General features: G+C 52.0%; 1 protein-coding gene across 6 annotated transcripts; it reads right to left on the bottom strand.

The window, feature by feature from the left end:
* Nucleotides 1-175: 175 nt before the first annotated feature.
* Dmkn (dermokine) lies at nucleotides 176-18115 on the bottom strand. Of its 6 annotated transcripts, none has more exons than XM_063266496.1 (20): nucleotides 16742-18115; nucleotides 16323-16499; nucleotides 16175-16231; nucleotides 15917-15967; nucleotides 15582-15758; nucleotides 14639-14683; nucleotides 13994-14053; nucleotides 13800-13850; nucleotides 11391-11438; nucleotides 9720-9791; nucleotides 9540-9587; nucleotides 9082-9129; nucleotides 5736-5792; nucleotides 5143-5187; nucleotides 3502-3549; nucleotides 3344-3394; nucleotides 3003-3071; nucleotides 1594-1617; nucleotides 1413-1460; nucleotides 176-325 (listed from the first exon to the last, which is right to left on the bottom strand). In XM_063266496.1, exons 1-19 carry the CDS (start codon nucleotides 17114-17116, stop codon nucleotides 1413-1415), a joined length of 1551 nt encoding a protein of 516 aa, XP_063122566.1. In that variant the 5' UTR covers nucleotides 17117-18115; the 3' UTR covers nucleotides 176-325. The 6 variants fall into 6 exon arrangements, with proteins under 6 accessions (XP_063122566.1, XP_063122567.1, XP_038937903.1 ...); NM_001173357.1 differs by having other exon boundaries at nucleotides 182-499; nucleotides 16742-17232; XM_063266497.1 differs by lacking the exon at nucleotides 11391-11438 and having other exon boundaries at nucleotides 16742-18114.
* Nucleotides 18116-18749: the final 634 nt, after the last annotated feature.

The following is an 18749-nucleotide window of genomic DNA, read 5'->3' as shown; positions in this document are numbered from 1 at the left end:
CGTTTGCAAACAGAGAAACTTGCAGAAAGCCATCAGCTTCCTGTGTTACTCAAACCTAAGCCCAGGTCCCCTCTCTCTCCAGACGACTGCACCTCTCATCCCACTTAGGAGAAAGACTCCCAGCCCCCAGCAACCAGGTCAGCCAGGTCGTATTGAATAATGAGTCAATAGAGTCTCGGGGAAACAAAGAATCATGTTTTATTTCCACAGAGAAACTTGAGAGTAGGAATTCCTGCTGCGTCCTTCTGGGGACTTCCGCTCACATATAGAAGAAGAGCTGAAGAGCTGGCTGGTTATCCAACGAAGCTGATTAGTCTCGAAGACACTACAGTCAAACAGGGAGGATGAGGACAGATAAACCAGGTCCCCAGGTGAGATGACAGGCATGGAATGCCCAGGTAGGTCAGCCGCATCAGAGAGGACTGTGGGTAAGGACAGTCAAGCTCCCTGAAGACCTGCCTACTTTCAGGAGGAGTCGGCTGGGACCAGATGGAATGTTCTAGAAGAAAAAGGAAAGCAGGAGAAAAAGTAATAGAACCCAACCACTCTTACCCTGATGGGGAACAAACCCTTTCATGAAGATCCCTGCTCCTTAGAGTCCTCCCCCATCAGCCTGCGACCCCTAACTTGTTTCTCCTACATAAAACAGATGCTGTGGGCTCACTGATCCGGGCCAGACATGACAGTAAGTGCCTGTTCCACCAGCCCCCAGGAGGCTGATGCAAGAGGATTGGGAGTTCGAGGCCACCTGGAGCTACACACACACACACACACACACACACACACACACACACACACACAAAAGCCTGCTACAAAAATACAAAACAAAATATCAACAAGACTAACAGACTGTCTTCCTGGGGTCTTACTTCACCATGCCCCTGAACCTTCCCTTCTTGTCAGTGCCACTGGCCAGCCTTCTCCTTGGTTCTGAACCTTCATCTTTGAAGCTCCATCTCTGTTCAGCCCTTCACCCATTCACTCACAGACAGTCCCATGTGTCCTGGGGCATTTTCTTTGTTCATTTGGGGGTTTTTGTTTTTTTTTTTGTTTCGTTTGGGGGAGGGTGTTTGTTTTTTGGTTTGTTTGGGGTTTTGTTTTGTTTTTTTAAGATAGAGTTTCTCTGTGTAGTGCTCCATGATCTGGACCTCCCTCTGTAGACCAGGTTGGCCTCGAACTCAGAGATGCACCTGCCTCTGTCACCATGACCGCCAGCCTCCTAGGCCTTTTTCTAAGGAGTCTTTCTCCACACCCCACAAAGTGGGTGCTCTTCCTAATCACTCTTCAGTGTGCACCCCAAGGACGCCAGCCTTCCTGTGCTGCTCACTGAGGTGCACGGAAATACTCATCTCCCAGAGGTGGCTCCTTCCGCCTCTGGCCCTCAGCCTCGCTTGGCCCACTCTGACACTTACCTACCAAAACTTCAGCCACTTCAGCAGGCCAGGTTGTGCCCGGGAAGCCTGCAGGACAAGGGCGAATGGCTGAGTGGGCACCACACTGTTACCATCACCCTCCCATCATCCTCAGCAGCCTCAGGTCCCTTCCGCTTCAAGCTGCAACCTCTCAATCACCATACTCTTACTTGGTACTCACCGAGGATGAAGGTGTGACTCCCGCCTGGGAAGAGAAGATCAAAGGAGGTCACAGAAAGCCTTGGCAGCCCTTTCTAGGCCACCCCTTGGCCTCAGGCTCCCTGAGGTCCCCCATGATAAGCCAGCATCATCAGCCCAGTCCTTCATGCTGGCTGCGGATATTCAGTCCGTGGTCTGTCCCTCCAGAGCATACATTTTAACCAGGGTGACACTGAATATGGCCCCCCAACACACACAGAGGAGTGGGAGAGGAGACCTCTCCGGCCTGAAGGATGGATGGAGGTCAGCTACACGCAGAAGCCAGGCGAAGGCTATGGCAGCGTTTACTTCCTCTGCTCCTCCTCTTCCTCATCGATAGCTCCTCATTTGTTTGTTTTTGTCTTTGCTCTCGAGGTGCCATGAGGTAGAGCAGAGCTCACACACAGTAGGAAGTTTTCTTACCACTGAGCTGCATCCTTTGACTTTAGACTCTGAAACAGTAAGTCGCCCAGGCTGGATGTGCAGCACAGCCCAGGCAGTCTGTGAACTTATGATCATCCCCCTGCCTCAGCCACCATCCCCACCCCACCCTAAGTAGCTAGGATGGTAGGCTATGAGTGGCCTGGCTGCGGTTTCTCTTATCTCAGAAGAGGGTTCTAAGAAATGGAAGGAGGTCCCTGGCTTGGCTTTTCCGTGTCAGCCACACTGGTGTCTAACATGTTCACTCTCTGGTATTATAATATCGCCTTATTTATTTCTTGGCTGGCTGGCTGGTTGGCTGGCTGGCTGGTTGGCTGGTTGATCGGTTTGCAATGCTAGGAACAGAGCCCGGGGCTTTCCTCTATGAGACAGGCGCTCTTCCTTGAAGCCACACCCCTAACTCCTAAAGTTACCTTTTCCTCTTTTTATTTTGTATGCGTATGTACTTGGGCCTCAGGGTACAAGTGGAGCTCACAGGACAATGTAGAGGAGTGGGTTCTCTCCTTCCACCATGTGGGATTGTCCAGGGGATCAATCTCAGGCTGCGAGGCTTAGCAGCAAGCCCCTTCACCCTCTGAGCCACCTCGCGCCCCTAAGACTGCCCTATCTGCAGCTATACAAAACAAACCTCTCAAGTCTTTTTTCTTCCCTTTTCTAATTCCTTGGGGGCATGAGGCCTTCAGTTCCCTGTCAACCAACAGTCACAAGCTGGGCTTCTAGGATGTGCTGGGATACTCTCCTCCAAGAGCTGATGCCGCACGAAGAGCAAGCAAGAGCATCGCCCCGGGCAAGCCGCCTGTGTGGCCCAGGTTTCTCTCCCGAACCTGCATCCTACCCATTGGAGTCCTCCTTACAGCAATGAGATGGAGGAAGGAGAGAAACCCATCCATGCTCCAAGCAGAGACATCCCCCACCCCCACCCCGAGGAAACAGGGTTTTCTCAAAACTCACCTTGGGGGTGGTCTTGGTATAGTATTGCCAGTTGTAAGTAGGATTCACCTGGGCGTTGTTGTAGTAGTTCTGTGGGCACAAAGGGACATAGGGTGCAGAGAAGGGGAAATGTCATTTCATCAGCTAATAAGGGCTCCACTTCTGTGCCCAGACAGCTGGCTTTCTTAAAAGCCATGCTTTGTCCCCTCCATGTTACCCCACAGAGTCAACTTGAGCCCAGATCCTTTCTCCTCCCCCTCTGCTATTCATCCCGGTTCCTCCAGTGTCACATGGGAGGTGAGGACAGAGACCGACAGAATAAAAGGTGTCATTTAGTCAGGGGTCAGGGGACGAGATCTTGCCTTGGCTGACTCAGCTGACAGATCTTGTCTTGCTGCTTCCGGCTGAGAAAACTGTCAGTGGGAGAAAAGGGAGAGAATGTCAGATTAGCTAGCTGTGAGACTAGGGTCGTGAGAGACGCTGGTCCTTTTCAGGGGAGCCCGTGGACAAAGAAACTCACCTGGTCAGCACCACCTGCCCTCTTCTGCAGAGATGACAGATCTGAGCCCTACCAAAGGAATCAGAAGCCATGGTCAGCGTCACCACAGTCCTCCAGGTCTTACCAGCCTTCCCAAGCCCACACATTGCACTGCCCCAGCTCAGCCGCCTCCCGGGGCTCTGCCCTCCCAACTGTAATGGTCTCAGCTCAGTCCAGGAGGACTGGAGGACGCCAATGGCCCAGATAGATGAAGGACACAGGTTTCTACACTCAGGGCTGGGGAGCAACGGTGGAAGGTCCAGTTGGGCAACAGCACCACCTCCACACAGGCTGCAGGGTTGGAAACTCCGAGTGTTGATGGTGTTAGAATAACAAAGATGAGTCCACACAGATCCCTTAGCCCCAGTCAGCCATGGGCCTACACCAGCCCCCCTCCCTGTAGGTCTCTTACTCCTGCTATACAGATGCTATTCTCCATGAGGGAGTTGGAGCTCGGTGATTAGGATTAGGATGGTTCCCAGCAAAGGAAAGGCAGGCATGGAACAGTTAAAGAAGTCTGCAGTGCACACCCTACAGCTCCTCCATATCTGATAGAGGTCATAGGTTCAAACCTACTCTAGGCCGGGGCTCTACCACTGAGCCACGCCCCCAGCCCCTCACTGGGAGATTCTAGGCAAGGGCTGTACTACAGAACCACGCCCCCAGCCCCTCACTGGGAGATTCTAAGCAGGGGCTCTACCACTGAGCCACGCCCTCAGCCCCTCACTGGGGGATTCTAAGCAGGGGCTGTACTACAGAGCCACATCTCCAGTCCCCTGACATTGAGTCTTAGCCCCACCACCACCTCTATCACTGAGGTCATAAACTAACCACTCAAAGGCCTCTAGACCCTTTTCATTTGATCTTCTTTCTTTAAAAAAAAAAGTTGCAAATGGTTTAAAATAGGATTTCTAATTTTTCTTGAAAAAAATTATATATATATACTGTAGTCACTCTGGTCCTACATATGTGCATAAGGAACTCAGACAACCTCGCCTCAGTCCTGGTTCCCAAAGATCACTAGCAACACAACACTGAGGTGTGGCTTTCTACGTGACCCGGTGGGCCTGCTCATCGTACGCAAGACCCAGGTGTTCAGGCCCCTGGACCTGCCTGAACCTGACATAACTTCTTGATTCCCCTCGGCTCTCCTCCCCCCATAGCCCCTTGCTATCCCTTGAGAGCTGACCCCAAGTCCTTCCATCTTGTAGTCCCCCCTGTCCCCACTTTCCCTCGGTACCCACCCAGCTGTGGCTGTCTCCACGCCAGACCACACCCAGCAGGACAAGCAGCAGAGCAGAGACAGCGACTGGCTTCATGGTTCTGCTCTTGTACAGTGAGTGCCTCAGCCTCCTGCCCTGGGATTTTTATCCTGGGGAGACCCCTCCCACTCCAGTCCTCCTTCCTTCTGTGACTCATAGCTTCCCTCTCTCTCTCTCTCTCTCTCATTCCTACTCCACCCAACTCAGGGTTGCACAAAACAAGGAGAGAGGGAAGGTAAGATGTCCTCTGTCATTAGGGACCAGAAGAAAATCAGCAAGCCATCTGTCAAGGGCTGCCAACGGACCCCGAGTCCCTAGAACCGAAATGCCTTATCCCAAAAGTTCTACCCAACCTCCTTACCTCAATCTGTTTCCAGTTGAAGAAAGGAGTGTTGCGTTTGAAATTCTGGAAGGAAAGGGAGAGGTGAGAGAGCGCCCATGGTGCCAGAACCCCGTAAGAGATGATAACACACTGGGCGGGATGCCAGGAGGCTGTAGGGCCAGGTGCGGCTTGGGGTTGGGTGAATAAAAGCATTTGGGAAATTGAGGGCGCTTGAGTTTGAGATGCTGTTGGGGATAAAACATAATGAGGTGACCTATCTCAGAGATGAAGAGAGTCATCAGGCATGGCCATACACACCCAGGATCCCGGCACTCAGGTCAAGACAAGAGGACTGTGAGGTCCAAGCTAGCCTGTTACATAGACAAGTCAAGGCCAGCCTGGGCTAGCTAGCAAGTTCAAAATCGGCTAGGGATGCCTAGTGAAATCCTGTTTCAAAAACGTGGAATAACAGCTTAGCATGTGTTCTCTGTTCAACCTGCAGTACTCCAGAAATAGAACATAAACTACCCCCCTTGTGGTAGGTGGGCTGCATGTCTTTGAGGGAGACATTGGAGTAAGGGGGACATGATGGCCATGATCCCCAGGTCTTTGGAAAGTGGGAGTTCTCCTACCTCCCACAGTCTGCGGAAGTAGAGTAAGGCACGAGTGCTGGGAGCCGGGCCTCGACCCTGTGAACAAAAGACAGGCAACAGGTTATCAGGGATCCTACCACTGCTCACCTAAAGCCCGGACTCCTCCTCCTGCCTGCTTCCGGCCTTCAGAGATACCTTGTAACTAATGTGTGAAAGTGATGCTGGGAACCTGGAAACAAAGACTGGCTAGATGTCTGTGCAGTGTGTGGGCCCACGCCCAGCTCTACGTTCTCCTAATCCTTCTCCCTGACACAGAACAACTGTCACAAACCCCTCAGGACCCGGGACTACTTAGGACCCAGGGCTACCAGTCACCAACACATCTCTCCACCCCGTCCTAGGACGACAGTGGAGGTGAAGAAAGGAGTGGAGACCAGCAGTGTGCAGCAGCTGCCGTTTATTTCCAGGGAGAAGGGTGAGAGTCAGGGGTGAGGGAATGGTGGGACTCCTCATCTGGAGGTCGTGGTTTGTGAGAGCTCCCCTCATCCTGAGCAGAGAAATGGGCTCTAAGAGGAAGCTAGAGGAGTGGGTATCTCTGGAGCAGAGGTCAAGGGTGGGCTAGCAGGAAACCCTGCTCTCAACATCTGCGTGGGTCTTTTAAGATGCTCTTTTCCCCACACAAACCAGATGTTCCAGCTTGGGCTGGAGCCCCTCCCCTCACTCCTCCCATTGGCTAAAGTGTTCACCTTCCTCATCCCACTTCCTCTGGGAAAGACTAGAGCTAGGCGCCCTGTCCTGCCCAGTACTATCTACTCCTTTCTCCGGGACTGACCTGCTGAAGACCGGTTCCTACGAATCCTACCTACCTAGCATTCCAAGCTGGGCAAACATGCTTGGTCATATTGTGGCCCCTTGTATAATACAAGCTTGTACCCTGGCCTCCTCTGGAGTTCCCAGTCGTATTTCACCCACCCCCAACTCCCACCCCCAACTCCCAGGACTTTAGCATGGCTGCTCACACCACCAGAAGCTGGTTTCTTTAAAAAAAAAAAAAAGGAAGGCTGAGGCAGGAAAAGCTCAGGTTTGAGGTAATTTTGGCCTATCTAGTAAGTTCAAGGCTAACCTGAGTTATATTGGAAGGTTCTATCTCAAAGTTAAATAACGAAGTCCTTAAAGAAAACTATTTTGTCCGTTTAAACCAGAAACGCACTGCTGCGGGGAAACCCCCTCCCTCATTCCGTGCCCCAGCCCTCGGAGGTCAAACAGGCCTCCCTGGGGTCTGGAGATTCTCCCACCCCCACCCCCACCCCCGGCTCACCGCTGCCTACTTTCCCATGAAGAGCCCAAGTCTTGGGAAGGCTACCTTCCCAAGGACAGGGGTTAAAATTCCAGTCAGGTGGCTGGAGTCCTTGATGGACAGGGTCAGAGTAGCCACTGGAGAACAAGAACCCACAGCACAAAGTTAAGCCACTCTGTCCCATGGAAAGGGGGTCCCAGACTGGCCAAGGATTTCGAGATAAGCCAGGCACCTAAATTAAGTGCCAATTTTTAAACTTTGGCAAGTAATTCACATTTGTTTTTAAAGGTGTCTTGGTGACTCTTGAGAAGGCCACCCCATTGCTTGGGTATGTACTGTCTTGACAATGCCCAAGTTTCCTGAGCCTGTCAAGTGTCTCAGGCCTGTCAATCCAGCTACTCAGGGGACTGAGAGGCAGGAGGATATATTGAGTTCAAGGACTGCCTTGACAACTTAGTGAATCCCTGTCTCAAAATAAAAAGTGAAAAAGAATGTTAGGGAAATAGCACAGTAGTACTCACCTGCCCAGAATCCCCCAGTGAGAGGCTGGGGGTGTGGCTCAGTGATAGAGCCCCTGCCTAGAATCCCCCAGTGAGGGGCTGGGGGCGTGGCTCAGTGGTAGAGCCCCTGCCTAGAATCCCCCAGTGAGAGGCTGGGGGCGTGGCTCAGTGGTGGAGCACCTGCCTAGAATCCCCCAGTGAGGGGCTGGGGACATGGCTCAGCGGTAGAACCTCTGCCTAGAATCCCCCAGAGAGAGGCTGGAGTCATGGCTTACAGATAGAGCTGCTTATGTAGCCTGGTGAAGCTCTGGGTTCAATCCCCAGCTCTATACAAAAGGGATTAGGCAGGCTGAGCAGGCATGATCCTAGAGAATTCACTGAGTGAAGAGTCACCCTACACGGTCATATGAAGATTGCCAAACCCAGAGAGACAAGGAAACCGGAAAGGGAGCTGCTGTCACCAGGTCACAGCAGGGTGACAGGTCTTGGGAGTGTCTCTGCTCATGTATAGTCCTCACAGCTGGGGCAGTGAAATCCTTTCTCCTTCTCTGCCCCACCCTTCCCTTTTACTGTGGATGCCCCTGGACAGAATGGTTTGACATTGTAATAGCTTGGAGGGAATTGAGAGGTAAAGGGAAAAGAAAAGCCCAAACTCCCCAGGCAGAAACCATGACCATGGAGTACAGAGGTGCCTGTTTGGACTTTTTTTTTTTAAAGCAAAGTTGGAGTTTATTTTTTACCTAATGTGCGCTCATGCACTAGGGCGTGCAGGTGTGTGTGTGTGTGTGTGTGTGTGTGTGTGTGTGTGTGTGTGTGTTCCTATCTATATTAGTCTCTTTCTCTATGTGTTGGTAGGTTCCAGAAGAAGGCATTAGATCTCCTGGCATTGGAGTTACAGGCAGTTGTGAGCTGCCTGATGTTGGTGCTGGAATCTGACTCTTTCCTCTGCAAGATCAGCACATATCTTAAACAAGAGCCATTCTCCAGCCCTATCTTTGGTTTAAAAAATTAATTTTTTCAGTGCTTGAGATTGAATGTCCAGCCACAAGAGAGCCTGACAAAGTGGTCTACCACTGAGCCATGCCCCCAGCTCCTCACTGGGGGACTCTAGGCAGGGGCTCTACCTAGAGTTTCAATTCGGGCATTCACTGGTAGGTTTTAATTTTGAGATATCATCTCTTTAAATCGCCAAAACAGGCTATAAACTCACTCTGTAGTCCAGGATGACCATGAATTTGCTAACCCTTTTGCCTTTTCTCTCCAAATTGCCAGAATGAAAAGTCTGCACACTTGCAGGTCTGAGGAGAGACTCGACTGAGGTTGAGGGTTCCCCTGTTTCTTTATGTTGAAATATTAACAACATCCATCCTGTCTGCTCATTCCCAGCTTCCAAGAATTTCTGAATTTACCCTCTCTTTCCAGGTCTCCATTGGCTCCCCACGTGTGGCCTCATTTTGTTTGAGCATTTGCCTAACACCTTTTTGGCAGCTGTCACAACTCTACCCCTGTCTCAGCACGTAGATGTCTAGCTCTCCTCTCTCTGGTCCTCAGCTCTTGAATCAGCAGTGCATGGCCTTCCGGCCCTTACCTTGTTTATGGCATCCCAGTTAATGAAACCCATCTTGGATTTAAAATTCTGCAGAGAAAACGAAAAGATATGTTTAAGTCACATCATGAAAAAAAATGTTTGGTTTTTGTTTTGTTCTCTTTTTTGGGCCGGAAAGGGTGAAGGGCTGGGCTGGAGAGGTCACTAGGTGGGTAAGAATACTGGACGCTGTTCCAGAGGACCTGAATTCTATTCCAAGCACCCACACGGTGGTTCACAATATCTGTAACTCCAGTTCCAGGAGATCTGATGCCCTCTCCAGGCCTCCGCTGGCATCGGGTGCGCACACAGTGTGCATACATACACTCCAGCAAAGCACTGATATGCATAAAATAAAAATAAATTTAAAGGCCGAGGCTGTGGCTTTCTCTGGGGATGAGGACGACTGAGAATGTGAGGTCGCTTCTCCAAAGGGAGCAGAGTAAACTTCCAGAACTCACCTCCCAGAAATTGTCCAAGTTGAAAGGCAAGGAAGATGCATCGGAGTTCTAAGGAATGGACGAGAAGGGCAGGGGGTTACAAGTCCACTTTGTGAGCAAGAGGCAGAGGTGGGAGATGTGGGTGTCAGGGAGGAAACCGATAAAGTATGCCTGACACCCTAGTCCCAGACACCTACTCACCATGGTGTTGAGTCCACTGACAGCATCTCTTTGTACATTGCCACCATTGGACCCGTGCCCGGACCCGTGCCCCTGGGTAGAGGAAAGGAAGAGACATGTCAAGGTTCACATCCACTGTCAGACAAGTCCTGTCAGCCTGTCCCCGGCCCGACCACCTCCACATCTCTCCTCTCCATAACCTTTTCTCACCCGAATTCCCACCTCAAAGAGGGAAATGACTTCAACCACATGGCTGACGTAAGACTCTTGAGATGCGTGCTCACCATGTAGCCCAGGCTGGCCTTATACTTGCAGTGATCCTCCTGTGTCAGCCTCCTCCCAGATTTACAGGGATTAACAGTGACCGGTCACCATGCCTGACCGCCACCTTTACATCCTTGCTCCTGCTTTCTTCTGCCCACCCACACAGCGGCCAGTGGGGATGATACTGGATATTGTGGGGCCCTACTGTGTGCCCAGTGGCGATGATACTGGATAATGTGGGGCCCTACTGTGTGCCCAGCATCACACCTTATCTTGTCACAGGACTTATTTGAGATGATTGCATTTTAACAGAAGTGGTCAGCAGGAAGTATCAGGCTCTGTCCGCCTGACTGGACCCTGGGCCTTGCTTTGATGATACAGAAAAGTGTACAAGTGGTTCAGGAAGCGGGAAAGAAGTCAGAGTTCCCAGATACAAAGGGCCAATGGACTTGACTGAAAATACATAGATAAGTGGCAGACCCGACCTTTAACCCCCATTTTTATGCCCAAAGTTCAGCAACTTTCCACTTCTCCATACTTACCTATTAAGCACATTTAAATGTACATATGTATATAAACATACATGTATGCATATTCCCTTGTTCTCTTTGGGGGAATTGAATCTAGATCCTCACATATGTTGAAGAGAGGCTCTCCCCTCACTGGGGATTCTAGGCAGGGGCTCTACCACTGAGCCACGCCCCCAGCCCCTCACTGGGGGATTCTAGGCAGATGCTCTACCACTGGGCCACGCCCCCAGCCCCTCACTGGGGGATTCTAGGCAGGGGCTCTACCACTGAGCCACGCCCCCAGCCCCTCACTGGGGATTCTAGGCAGGGGCTCTACCACTGAGCCACGCCCCCAGCCCCTCACTGGGGATTCTAGGCAGGGACTCTACCACTGAGCCACACCCCCAGCCCCTCACTGGGGGATTCTAGGCAGGGGCTCTACCACTGAGCCACACCCCCTGCCCCTCACTGGGGGATTCTAAGCAACTGCTCTACTTCTAAGCCATGTTCCAGTTCTTCTTTACTTTTTCAGGTAAGATTTCTCTGAGTTGCCCAGACTGGTCTTGAACACATTCTATGGACCAGGTAGTCCTTGAACTTGTGATCCTCCTGCCTCATTCTCCCCAGTAACTGCAACACCAGGTGTCATCTCCAGGTCTAGATCTCGTTGACCTTCTGTTACTTCTGTCTAATCTCCCACTTGCCATCAATATGACTCTGATCCCAAATGGAAGCAGGAAGGGAGACAATGCCCGGGGGAGAGGGTGGGGTAGATCCCAGTCATGACTTTGGTTTTCTGGTGGTCACTTGGCAGTTTAAGAGCAGCTTACAAGGAGAGATAAGTATCTTTGTCTCTTGGCATTCTCTCCCACTCTCCACGGTCCCTTCTGCTAAGCTGCCCTGGCTGTCCCTTGCTCACCTGGTAGTCATGGGAGCCTCCAAGGAGATGGCTGCTTTCTTTACTTTCCTAGGGAAACAGCAGAAGTCAGTGAGGGGGAGAGCAGGACAGAGGGGTGGATGGATATAGAAGTCTGCCAGCTCTTCTCTGCACCTGTCACATGTGGGCCTACTGACTGCTAACTTAACACCATCTGTTAAGATTCTCTTCTCCAGAACACAGCAAGAAGCACCATGGCCACTAAGTCATTCGAGTCTTCCTCTGGCCAGGCTGCTGGGCTCAACCGACACAGACTAGAAACTCCAGCTGAGCTGCTCTCTGCACTGGGCAGAAGGGAGTGGCAGCCAGTGAGATGCTGCTTAGCCACCTCCTGGGTTAGAGATCAGCAGCTCCATTGTCTTTTCTCACTCCCAGAGCTAGCTGTAGACCTGGCCAGGATGTGGGGATGCCTGTCCTGTTACTGTTGCTACTGAAGATTAGTGGTGAATCTGCCAGCCGAGTAGCTCCTCCCCTGGGACCTCTAGGACTTCCCTGCTCCCTGCTGAGGTACCAAAAAGAGAGGAAAAGGTGAAAAAAAGAGAAATGGCAGAGACCAAAGAAGAAAAATGGTGGTGTTGTTGTCAGTTTTCTCGTTTTGTTTTGTTTTGTTTTGTTTTGTTTTGTTTGATACAAGGGTTCTCTGTGTAGCCCTGTCTGTCTTAGAATACATTTGTAGACTAGGCTGACCTCAAACTCATTGAGATCCACCTGCCTCTGCCTCCCAAGTGCTAGGGTTAAAGGCCTGTGACATAAAGCCTAGCATGCTCTCTGGGTTCTTAAAGCTGATTTAAAAATAAATAAATAAAAAGGGACAAGGGTTAACAAGGTAAAAGAGTTGTTCTTAAAACCTGGGGACCCATAAACTTAGCATCCTAATATACAAGTTCTTCAGAGAGCTGCCTCTACTCAGCCCCCCAGCACACCCTATTTTTTCCCAGTCTTACCTTGCTCCCTTCCCAGTGACCCCTGCTGCCACCAGGGCCCAACCCAGCAGCCTCAGCATCTCCAGGGAAGGGATGAGAAACTCAGAATTCCAGCCCCACCCCAGATCTGCTGGCTTAACCTGCATTTTGCACAAGACCTCTAGGTGTGGACCCGGGTGTCACACTTACTCAACCAGCGTCACTGCGGGTACTGACCCTAGTGCTCAGATTTCCAGAATAACTGGGAAGGTGTGTGTGCATGAGTGCTCTTAGAGTTCAATAGGTCCCGGTCACTGGCCAGGGATGGAACATTTAAAATAGACTGGTAAAATACTGACAGTGGGCAGAGTGGTACACACCTGTAACTCTGGCAATCACCAGGCTGAGGCAGGAGCATCGAAAATGTGAGGTTAGCCTGAGCTAGAGCTTATCTCAAAAATAAATAAAATAAAATGGGACTAGTTTACACACGGATTCCCCACAGCCTCATCTGGATATACAGCAAAGCACAATGCCCAAGAGTTTGCCATCAAAGTTAAAGGGCTGTTTGGGCTACGTAAGGAGTTCAAGGCCAGCCTGAGGTACTTGGTGAGCCCTTATCTCAAGATAAAAACTTAAAAGAAACTGGGCTCAGTGATTTATGCCTGTAATCTCAGCACTTTTAAGGCTGAGGCAATAGGATTGCTATGGGTTTGAAAGCAGCCTAGACTACTGATCCTATTATTGAGAACTTGTTTTGAGAGAGAGAGAGAGAGAGAGAGAGAGAGAGAGAGAGAGAGAGAGAGAGAAAGATTTTAGTTCCATGGTAGAGCACTTGCCTAAAATCCAGCACTAAGAAGCCGGAGTAGAGCAGGGGGCAGGCTCCTCAGTTGGCAGAGCCTGTGCCTAGAATCCCCCAGGGAGGGGCTGGGGGCGTGGCTCAGTGGTAGAGCCCTGCCTAGAATCCTCCAATGAGGGGCTGGGGGCGTGGCTCAGTGGTAGAGTCCCTGCCTAGAATCCCCCAATGAAGGGCTGGGGGCGTGGCTCAGTGGTAGAGCCCCTGCCTAGAATTCCCCAGTGAGGGGCTGGGGGCGTGGCTCAGTGGTAGACTGGCTGCCTAGAATCCCCCAGTGAGGGGCTGGGGGCGTGGCTCAGTGGTAGAGTGGCTGCCTAGCATGACCAAGGCCCAGGGTTCAATCTCTGGTAGCATCCGCCGCCCCCCCCCCCCCGCCACATACACACACACACACACACACGCGCGCGCGCGCGCACATCAGAAATGAAGGAATGCTATCCTACTGTCCACTGTGACTTCGGAGACTTGAGATTTTAGGGGTCTCTGTTGGATACCTTCGTAGTCAGGTTTGGTTTCCCTTCCAGGTTGCATGGAGGTGAACATCAGTAATGAGGCTGGGCAGAGTGGGCTCCTAGGGCCACAGCACAGTGATAAAAGGCTGCCACTGTGCACGTGAGTTTGTCAGTCTCTCACCTGACTCCCAGATCCTCCAGCCATGCGCACGTCATTCCCTGGGTTGTTACACTGTAGGGGAAAGATTTTTCTTCTCAGTCTCTGATGCTCTGCAGTCTCAGCCCCACTATGATAGCGTCGGAGATAGCGATGCTACCATGTGCAGCCAAGCCCCACTCCTGACTGCTCTTCCAGCATCTCCAGTGCCTACTCACCTCGGGTCTGTTTCCACCACCACCACTACCACCTCTGCTGCCGGAGGATGAGCTAGTTCCCTGCAAGAAAAAAGAACTCATAATGTCTCTGAAGCTCCCAGCTGTGTCTCCAGCCTCCCTCCTTTCCCCGTCTTTGGCCAACTGGTTGCGAGACGCAGTTGAACTTCAGCAATAGAAGGCCGGGTCTGGCTCAGGGTTTGGAAATACATGACTTGGAGAGTATGAGCTGTTAACTAATACATACTCTCTCTCTCTCTCTCTCTCTCTCTCTCTCTCTCTCTCTCTCTCTCTCTCTCTCACACACACACACACACACACACACACCTATAACAAGGAGATAGCTCAGAGGTTAAGAGCACATGCTCTTCGAGAGGACCTGAGTTCAGTTGACAGGATTCGTGTTGGGAGGCTCAAAGCTTTGTAATCTCCAGCTCTACGGGATTCAACCAGTTTGGCCTCCATGGGCACCTGTACTCATGACCTACATACACTTATATACCACATAAAAATTAAAGAGGCTGCCACTGGGGAGCAGACTGGGTTTGTTCCGCCCCGACCCTTTCTTATGATCCATCGCTTACCAAAAAAAAAAAAAAAAAGAGAGAGATGGGGGGTGGGGCAAGGGGGCGGGGATAGAGTTCTTACCCTGGAAACTGAATAGCCATCATCAAAATTAGACGTTTCCAGGTCCTGAATTGGGAGAGAGGGTAGTCTCAGACTCTTTACACAAAGCCACTTTGATTGGCTTTATTTATTCGGGTTTGTGTTGTTGTTGTGGTGGTGGTGGTGGTTCTCACACAGCTCAGGATAACCTTGAACTCATTATGTAGTCATGGATGACCTTAACTCCTGGTCCTGCCTCCACACACAGGAGCTAGAGTTACAGGAGTGTGTCACCACTCCGGGCTTATGTGGAACTGCGGCTGGAACACGGACTTAGTACATCCCAGAAAAGCACTCTCCACCACTGGGCACCAGCACCAGCCTCCTCCTTTGGCTGGCACAATTCTCAGAGCCTTAAGGGAACTCGTGTGGCCTCTGAGTTTGAACATTCTCTCTCAGAGCTCCTCTCTAAGGTGCCCGTCCTGGGGCTCCCACTCATCACATGGGGGCCACACATGCGCAGTGAGTTACTAATGTTGTCTATACCACAGCTATCCTTAAGCCCCCGCGGTGACAACCCTCCCCTGTTCTCCTGGAAGCATCCCAAACAAGTGGAGGTTTTCTTGTTTGCTTTTCTTTTTTTTTTTTAAAGACAGCTATGTAGCCCTGGCTGCCCTCAAATTCACAGCAATCCTCCTGCCTCAGCTTTCCCAGTGCTGGAAATTACAATATCATCCTATGCCCATCTGTCTTCTTCCCTCCCCTCACCCTCAGCTCTGCTCTGCTCAGCAAGCAGTAAAGGTTAGACTTGAGCTTTCCATGGCGGTGTGCACAGGAAGGGAGTAGGCAGTGTAGAAGGAAGTCAGTGCCCCTGCGTAACTGCGTAAGGAGCCCCCTAATTAGGGCAGGGAAAGGGGGGAATGGGGGCTAAAGAAATCCCGGATGGCCACTGTCACTGTGATCCCATCCTGAAGAAGAAACTTACCCGGGACCCAGAACCGCTGTTGCCGCCGCTGTTACCACTGTGGCCACCGCTGCCCTCGTTGTTGCCACTGTTGCCACTGCTGCCACTGCTGCCTTGGCCGCTGTTACCGCCGCTGTTGCCCTGACCATTGCTGCCTTGGTTGCCTTGGCCACCATGACTGCCGCCATTGCTGCTTCCCTAACGGCCAGAAGAACAGAGCAATGTCTAAGGACAGAGCCCCCACAATTGTCTTTTTTGTCCCCTTACAGGGCCCTGCATAGCCTCACCCACACCCACCCCAGAAAGCAGTGCATCCCACCTCTCCCGAGCCGAGCCGCAGGCTGCCCTCCTCTTACCCCAGAGTCGCTGAAGCTTTCGTGGGAGTCAGAAGGTGGGGGGTTGGTACACTGTGGATAGAAGGGGACCCCATGAGGCCAGAGATGTCAAAACGACCTCCACCTCCACGGGCCAGACCTCTCTTGCTGCCTGTGACTTGGCTTTCTTTCCCTTTTCCAGTTCCCTCCCTCTTCCCTGGTTTGTGACCTCCACACACACACCCTTTTCTCCTCACCCTCCCATTCTGTCACATGCACCCAGACACACTTTTCTCTTACCCCTGAATTCTGGTTGTTGCCTCTCACTGCTCCATAGCCAGGCTGAGCCACAGCCCCCTGCAGAGAGGGGGAAACTGAGTTTAGGATCCAGAGATAAGGAGGGGTGGAGAGAACAGGGTTGTGGGATGGGTCTGGGTAGTGACTTTACCTGGGCATTGGTTTCATAGTTGAGCGGCCTGCCACTGCCACCCTGACCCACAGAGCCACCCAGAGAGTTAGTTCCATAGTTGCCTCCTGAGGCCCAGGGTGTCCCTTCAACACCAGGATTGCCCTGGCTTCCAAAACCACCTTGAGAGCCATACACGCCATGACCTCCAGATGTCCCCTGCAAAGATACAACCATCCATAGTGTGACTATCTCTGACAATCACAAGAGAGAAGGAATCAGCCATCAGGGGGAGAAGGATTGGGGGTGGGGGCATGCAGGAGAGGGAAGAGTCATGACAAAGAGACTGCCCCCAGACAGCCACCAAGGAACCGCCTCTTCACCCTTTGATCCATCTCTCAAGGTTCCTGACCCAGCCACCCCCATCCCCTATCTGCACACCCAGCTTCCCAGCCACTCACCCAGGACCCAGAGTTGTGGGCAGCGTCTACCCCTCTGCGAATAACATCCTCAGCCCGTCTGCCAATCTCATTCCCAGCGTTCTCCAGAGATCGAGCTGCCTCCCCAAGCTGGTGGTCGAAAACATCGCCTCTGCCCCCCATCAGTGCGTAGCCACCTTCGCCGTGCCCCTGACCCAGGGCATCCTGGATTCCAGAGCTGGCTGCTTCTTTAGCCCCTTGGCCCACAGACTCTCCAATTCCATGGCTAATGGTACCTCCCATTCCGGGGGCAGCATTTGCCCCTGTGCCCTCCCCTCCGCTGTGCAGCGGATTAGCTACCCCGCTGCCCAGACATAGGGCCAGCAGGAGACAGGCCAGAGACCCTTGTGGCTTCATCTCTGCCCAGCTCCCTCTCTCCCCTGAGAATCTCTGCAGCCCAGTCCACTTGTTCCCTTCTCTTCCTCTGGGCTGAGACCTGCCTTTCCCTCCTTGCTTCCTATTCTCCCTTCCCCAGACCCACAGCCTTCTCTTCCCAGACTCCCCTGCTTTCCAGAGTCTTCCTTCTTGCCACTACCCCTTATACTGTAGGTTGGGAAAAGTAACAGGGCTGGGCCGCCTAAGATCCCTCCTCCAGTGACTCAGGGCCTATCCATAGATAGGGTAATGAAGCTTAATTGTGAGTGAGAGCCTGTGTTGAAACAGAGAGCGCTCTCGAGCGAGCGAGCGAGCTAGCGAGGGAGCGAGCGGGCCGTCAGGGAGGGAGGGGAAAGAATAAGATGAGACAGATGCAAAGGTGTTCCAGTTGCCTAACCCCAGGAATTTGGGGCGCAGGGTGGGGACAGGAGCATCTGAGGAGATAGGTGTTGCTGTCTTCTGGAGGCGGCAGGGTGGGGGTACGTAGCAAACAAGGCTCACAAACAAGTGAGACCCCCAAGGGTAAAAAAGAGAGCAAAGCCACAGGGTAGAGGACCCGTCTTGAGTAAGCCAGCATGCTCAGGGGTGCAAAGACTGGAGAAAGGTGACCATTTCCAGTTCCCATCTCTCTCCTGGCATGCCTCTGCCTGCAGGTGCCTGTCTTCCCACATGTCCCCATGGCAGTTAGACATAGGGAATTCTGGGGCTGTAGTTAAGTTCTGAGGTTCTGGGGACCCCGGTGTGAACAGAGTGGCATACCTCTGTTAGTGGCAAGGAAGGGTTCAGGCAGCTGTCATTGAGAGTTCAGGAGCCCTGGGCGCGGAGCAGGGGAATTGGGTGGGTCAGCCACCCCCAGGGGAAGAGTAGGCGTGAAGACCAGGGGAGGGAGAAGCTGACCCAGACACCCATCCTGTTTACCTGCATGGAGGGGCATGTGTGCCTGTAAGAGCTCACAGCCACTGTGCTGCTGCTTGTTCACTGCCCGCAGCCTTCCCCATGGGCCAGGGCAGCCCTGGTGAGGACAGAGGGGGCACAAGATCATCCCCCCCACACACACAACAGTACTCATGGCCCCCACCACGGGTCACAGTTCCAATGGGGAACCCAGGCATCCTCCCCATATCTTGTCCCTGTTCGACAAGTGTGACTGCTTCTCTGTTCCCAGGAGCCCCGGGCCCTCCCACTTGGAACCAGCTTGTAACACTGGGCTTCATCACCTAGTTAGGAGGGGCCGGTTTCCATCTGCCTTTCTCAATGTCTCTCAGTCAGTCTCTCCCCACCCCAACACCCGCACCCCAACTTGTAACATTTAACACTTCTCAGTATATAAACACCATTCCTGACTGTCTCCCATTCCTACCTCCCTGCTGTTCCATTGCTGGTGTTTTAGTGATGGTAGTAATAATAGTAGTAGTAATAATAATGTTATTGTTATTATCATCATCATCATCATCATCATCATCATCATCATCATCATCATCATCATTTTGTCATGACAGTACCAGTTTGTCAAAGGCTTTCTATATGCCCAGGTTTCTAACTTCCACACAGTATCATCTAACCCTAAAAGACGACTCTTTATTACCCCTGTTTAGAGATGCAGACACAGTGGCTC

Source organism: Rattus norvegicus, chromosome 1, assembly GCF_036323735.1.
Source record: "Rattus norvegicus strain BN/NHsdMcwi chromosome 1, GRCr8, whole genome shotgun sequence".
Classification (NCBI taxonomy): domain Eukaryota; kingdom Metazoa; phylum Chordata; class Mammalia; order Rodentia; family Muridae; genus Rattus; species Rattus norvegicus.
This window is presented reverse-complemented; position numbering and strand designations above follow the sequence as displayed.

What these genes read in the sequence shown, in the direction of transcription:
- Dmkn (XM_063266496.1), bottom strand. Translation starts at nt 17,116, where the DNA reads ATGAAGCCACAAGGGTCTCTGGCCTGTCTCCTGCTGGCCCTATGTCTG. An exon ending in CTGGAGGATCTGGGAGTCAG is followed by an intron (nt 11,439 to 13,799) that starts GTGAGAGACTGA and finishes CTGTTTCCCTAG; the next exon opens with GAAAGTAAAGAAAGCAGCCA. An exon ending in ACTTGGACAATTTCTGGGAG is followed by an intron (nt 9,130 to 9,539) that starts GTGAGTTCTGGA and finishes TTTTCTCTGCAG; the next exon opens with AATTTTAAATCCAAGATGGG.